The sequence below is a fragment of the Ipomoea nil genome, unplaced genomic scaffold (assembly GCF_001879475.1).
Source record: "Ipomoea nil cultivar Tokyo-kokei standard unplaced genomic scaffold, Asagao_1.1 scaffold2144, whole genome shotgun sequence".
NCBI classification, from domain to species: domain Eukaryota; kingdom Viridiplantae; phylum Streptophyta; class Magnoliopsida; order Solanales; family Convolvulaceae; genus Ipomoea; species Ipomoea nil.
The window spans coordinates 3,233,278-3,238,230 of record NW_017618572.1 but is presented as its reverse complement, the minus strand read 5'-3'; the positions used below and the strand labels follow the sequence as shown (position 1 = coordinate 3,238,230).

General features: G+C 39.6%; 1 protein-coding gene across 1 annotated transcript; it reads left to right on the top strand.

Moving 5' to 3' along the window:
• Nucleotides 1-493: 493 nt before the first annotated feature.
• LOC109148554 (endoglucanase 3-like) lies at nucleotides 494-4,178 on the top strand. Its single transcript, XM_019296290.1, has 6 exons — nucleotides 494-769; nucleotides 1,402-1,905; nucleotides 2,541-2,690; nucleotides 2,896-3,007; nucleotides 3,320-3,483; nucleotides 3,623-4,178. The coding sequence occupies exons 1-6, from the start codon at nucleotides 566-568 to the stop codon at nucleotides 3,953-3,955; spliced, it is 1,467 nt and encodes a 488-aa protein (XP_019151835.1). The 5' UTR covers nucleotides 494-565; the 3' UTR covers nucleotides 3,956-4,178.
• Nucleotides 4,179-4,953: the final 775 nt, after the last annotated feature.

Genomic DNA, 4,953 nt, shown 5'->3' with positions numbered 1-4,953 from the left:
GGTAAATTGTGAACATTAAATATGTAAATTGTGTATTTTGGACCTTGGTCCGTCTTACAAAGTGGACCGGATCCATGGTATAACTATTGACTGTTTTTTTTTTTTTTTTGAAAAACATAACTATTGACTTTATGTGTTAATTGATCATTCAAATTGACCTAATAACTCGAATTTACAATAAGATGAATATTTATATGGTAGAAAACTCTATTTGCTCATTGAATATTTGGGGGCTAATATAGTTACTTAACTGGAAACATTCTGGTCAACCAGGCCTACTTCTTAAAAATTAAGGAGCCGATATCTTTTTCACGAGCTACCCTTTTGCACCTAATGAAAATCATTTATGTCTATCCACAATCAACTCTTGCCAATTCATTTAATAATTAGTGCTAAATGGACAGTTGAGATGACGAAAAGCCTTAATTTGCGTTGTTTGTGATTGCAGTTTCCAAGCAAGACGGCAGCTTCTATATATATAAGGGGAACCCATTCTCCTATTACTGCATACCCCATTCACCAACTAAAATATATATACCATTCTACACTTTGAACTAAGTGTACAATGGCGTTTCAAATGGGGGCTTCTTTTCTTCTCATCTTCTTCTCTCTCACATTCATCTCTATGGTGATTGCAACCCCTAACTATAGGGATGCCCTAGCCAAGTCCATTTTGTTTTTCGAGGGCCAGAGATCCGGGAGAATCCCTAGAGGACAACAAATTACTTGGCGGGGTAGCTCTGGACTCTCGGATGGTTCGCTTGCTCATGTACGTCATTATATACCATTATTTCGATAGTACATGCTTGTTATGATGAGTTGTTAGTTATGTGCTTTAATTTCTAGTTGTTATGATAGATATGGATAGTGGGTTATTTTATGGGGGAGCCTCGTAAAGGGACCAGTTTATCAATTGGTGGTTGGCTGGAGATTGTTGGGCAAAAGCCGGTGAAGGGTAAGTCCAACACCAGTCTATCAATTGGTGACTGAAGTCCGTGAAGGGTAAGTCACTTGACCTGCCTCGGACCAGTTTATCAATTGGTGACTGAAGCCGGTGAAGGGTAAGTCCAACACCTGGCCTGCCTTGGACCAGTTTATCAATTGGCAACTGAAGCCGGTGAAGAGTAAGTCCAACACCTGGCCTGCCTCGGACTGGTATATCAATTGGTGACTGAAACAGATGTAGGGTAAGTCCAACACCGGGCCTGCCTCGGACTGGTATATCAATTGGTGACTGAAACAGATGTAGGGTAAGTCCAACACCGGGCCTGCCTCTACAAAAAATGTGAAGACACTTTATAAAAAAATAAAATTATGCCTTTGCTACAAACTATACATGCGGAATATTAAGTATTTGATCCTTGGTTAATAAGAAGTAAGAAGAGGTAATCTGCGGTGCAGGTGGACTTAACCGGAGGGTACTATGACGCCGGAGACAATGTGAAATTCAACTTTCCGATGGCCTACACCACAACTCTGCTATCATGGAGTGCATTAGAGTATGGGAAAAGAATGGGACCTCAACTACAGAGTACACGGGAGGCGATCCGGTGGGCCACGAACTACCTTCTCAAGTGCGCCAACGCCGCGCCTGGGCAGATCTTCGTCGGCGTGGGCGACCCAAACGCCGACCACAAGTGCTGGGAAAGGCCGGAGGACATGGACACTGTCCGAACCGTCTACTCCATTTCGCCCAGCAATCCCGGGTCGGACGTCGCCGGAGAAATGGCCGCCGCCTTGGCCTCCGCCTCCTTGGTTTTCCGTAAGGTCGACCCGCTTTATTCCCGGAAGCTTCTGGGGACCGCAGTCAAAGTGTTCCGTTTTGCAGTTCAGTACAGGGGTTCTTATAGTGATAAACTAGGTGCCGCCGTTTGCCCTTTCTATTGCTCTTATTCCGGTCACCAGGTATTACTTACAATGTCTTGTACTATGTCTCATTTTGTTTTTCTAGTTCAATTAACCAGGCTTAATTAAAGTTATTTTTAATTCAATTTTTGACAATATTAAATTTAGCTTTTTTTGGTTCACACGGTTCAGTAGGTATTAAGGATTCGAGACAAAGGTTCGAAGCTCCGTGACAGTAGTGTGAGGATTATACCCAAAGTGGGTAGATATCTTGTGCGTCATTGAGTTATCATGATTTACATCTTCTCGCACGTCATGATTTAGTCATCGTGATTTTGAGTTATCATGATTTACATCTTCCCACACGTTATGATTTAATCATCGTGATTAAATACTCTGACGGGGGCCGAGGTGTGGGAGCCCTGTCTGTTGAGTCGACAGACAAAATGTGAGGATTATGTCCAAAGTGAGTAAATCCTTTGTGCGTCATTGTGATCTACATCCTCTTAAATACTCTGACGGGTCAGGATGTGACGCCATGTCTTCTTAGTCGACAGACAAAATAGGACAAAGAAAGTATATACAGAATGAATTTGTCCTTTCTGTTTTAATGTAGGTTTATCACATACAAAAATATTCTAAAAAACATGATTAATTGCAGTGTAATGGACATTCATTGATTTTTTGATTGACAGGATGAGTTGTTGTGGGGAGCAGCATGGCTCTTAAGAGCAACCAATGACGTTTCATATTACAACTTCATTAGCTCCTTGGGAGCCAATGATTCACCGGACATATTCAGCTGGGACAACAAGTATGCTGGTGCCTATGTTCTTCTATCCCGGGTAAGAACATTTAAAGAATACGTAATTCGTCTCAACTAAATGTTTAAATTAATAATCTCATGGCATGACTTTTACATTAGTTTGACTATATGATACTAAATAAAAAAATATGTTTTGTTTTAATTACAAGTCTAAATTGGTAGTTAAACTGCACATTTATGTTTTATATTGACTTTTTTTTTTTTTTTTTTTTTTATCTTTGCAGAGAAGTGTGCTGGGAAATGACAATAGATTTGCCCAATATAGGCAGCATGCTGAGGACTTCATGTGCAGAATTCTTCCCAACTCCCCTTACTCTAGTACACAGTACACAAATGGTAAAACCAAAACTATCCTCATTAATTTTCTGATTTTGTTTGCATGAACAACTCAACTGGTCACATATGTGAAATTCGTAATAAAAGACTAAGAATTGAGTCTCACCCGCGACAGTGTGGAGCAACCTCTCAAATGAGGGGCTCATTGTGTACACTAAGCAAAAGTCTAGTCTTTGTTGATCAATTAAGTTTACCCTTTCACAATCCTGTACAAGCGCCTAGGATGAACAATTCTACCTTTTGTCACAAGTAATTTTCTGATTTCTACTTTATATTCCATAATAATAATATTATTATTATTATATGTCGCAGGTGGTCTGATGTACAAGCTACCACAAAGTACTCTTCAATATGTGACATCTATATCATCATTGGTCACTACATATGCCAAATACATGGCAGCCACTAAACGTACCTTCAATTGTGGAAGCCTCTTGGTTACTTCTAGCACTCTGCGAAGTCTTGCCAAAAGACAGGTGACTTATAGAACATATACTACATTGAAAAAAAAAAATTTAAAAAGCACGTTTAAATTGTGTATGGACAAAATTATTAGTTAATTTTTGCTGAATTTGTATAGAGATTGATTATTATGTTCGACTTTGAAAATTATAGGTGGATTACATTTTGGGTGAGAATCCGATGAAAATGTCCTACATGGTAGGATACGGAACCAATTATCCAAGAAAAATTCACCACAGAGGATCATCGCTACCTTCGATAGCTGCACATCCAGACTCTTTCGGATGCGAAAGCGGGTTCCAACCCTTCTACTATTCGTCAAATGCTAACCCTAACATTTTAGTCGGGGCCGTGGTCGGCGGTCCAAACCAAAACGACTTCTTCCCTGACGATCGGACGGATTACAGCCATTCGGAACCTGCTACTTACATCAATGCTGCCATGGTTGGACCTCTAGCATATTTTGCTGCAAGCTACCGTAGTTAAATCATATCAAATGTAAAAATATGCCCTTCCAATCTTGTCCCTGAAATAGTGAAATGGGCATGTATCTGCCTAAGTAAAGTATGGTGGGTCAAGGGCATTTTAGCGAAATTGAAGTAGTGCAGTACCAATATCTATTTAGGAAACAGAGCCCGCGTTCGAAACTGCGTGGCTTGTGGCTACGTCGATGCTTTAAACACATTACACATGCAACCAAGTTTATTTATAAATTTCCTCGAAAAAAGTTTATTTATAAATTTGTGTTGTTAAATTACAAAATATTCTAATTTCGAGTATATTTATTGTGGGAGTTATTTTATCTCTTTATTATATTATCATATAAACTCAAATGAGTTTTAAAATAAGTTCTCTTTCGATGGATGTATTGGAAATGGCCTAAAGAATGTAGATTTGGGGTCCAGGGAGATAGTTCAAACCGAAGCGGGCTAAGCCAAGTGGAACGATCGGGACTTGAGCAACCCGGACCAAGATTGTCCGAACTATGATAGGTGATCCAAACCGAACAGTTAACTCTTGTTCATAGAAAGTGACCTGGACCAAAGTAGTTCGGACCAAGCATGTTACAACCATAGTGTTATTATTATTGTTGTTGTTATTATTATTATTATTATTATTATTATTATAGTAGTAGGATAGCCACCTTCTTAGGTAGTTACAGGCACTTAGGTAGTGGGTTAGTGGGTTGTTTTATATTATTATGTATAAATACCTACCTATGTAATTGAAGAAGGGGGACTTTTGGAAAATCAGAATTTAGGCTTTCTATTAAGGAAAGATTGGGGAGAAGAAGCACTCCAGAAATGCTTCAATTCATTTGTGTTTTAAGTTCCTAAGCCTGTGACGCGATCCTAATATCCTGGTCCATAACATTTGGTATCAAAGCCAACTATGGCATTTCCGGCTAGAGATGGAAGAACTGGAACTTACCTGGCTTCAGTTCAAACAACGTTGTTACCTGCGCTTCGGACCTGGCCTTCGAG

Coding starts and splice junctions, on each gene's coding strand:
- LOC109148554 (XM_019296290.1), top strand. CDS start 566: ATGGCGTTTCAAATGGGGGCTTCTTTTCTTCTCATCTTCTTCTCTCTC. Junction 3,008..3,319: donor TAGTACACAGTACACAAATG/GTAAAACCAAAA, acceptor TATATGTCGCAG/GTGGTCTGATGTACAAGCTA. Junction 3,484..3,622: donor GAAGTCTTGCCAAAAGACAG/GTGACTTATAGA, acceptor TGAAAATTATAG/GTGGATTACATTTTGGGTGA.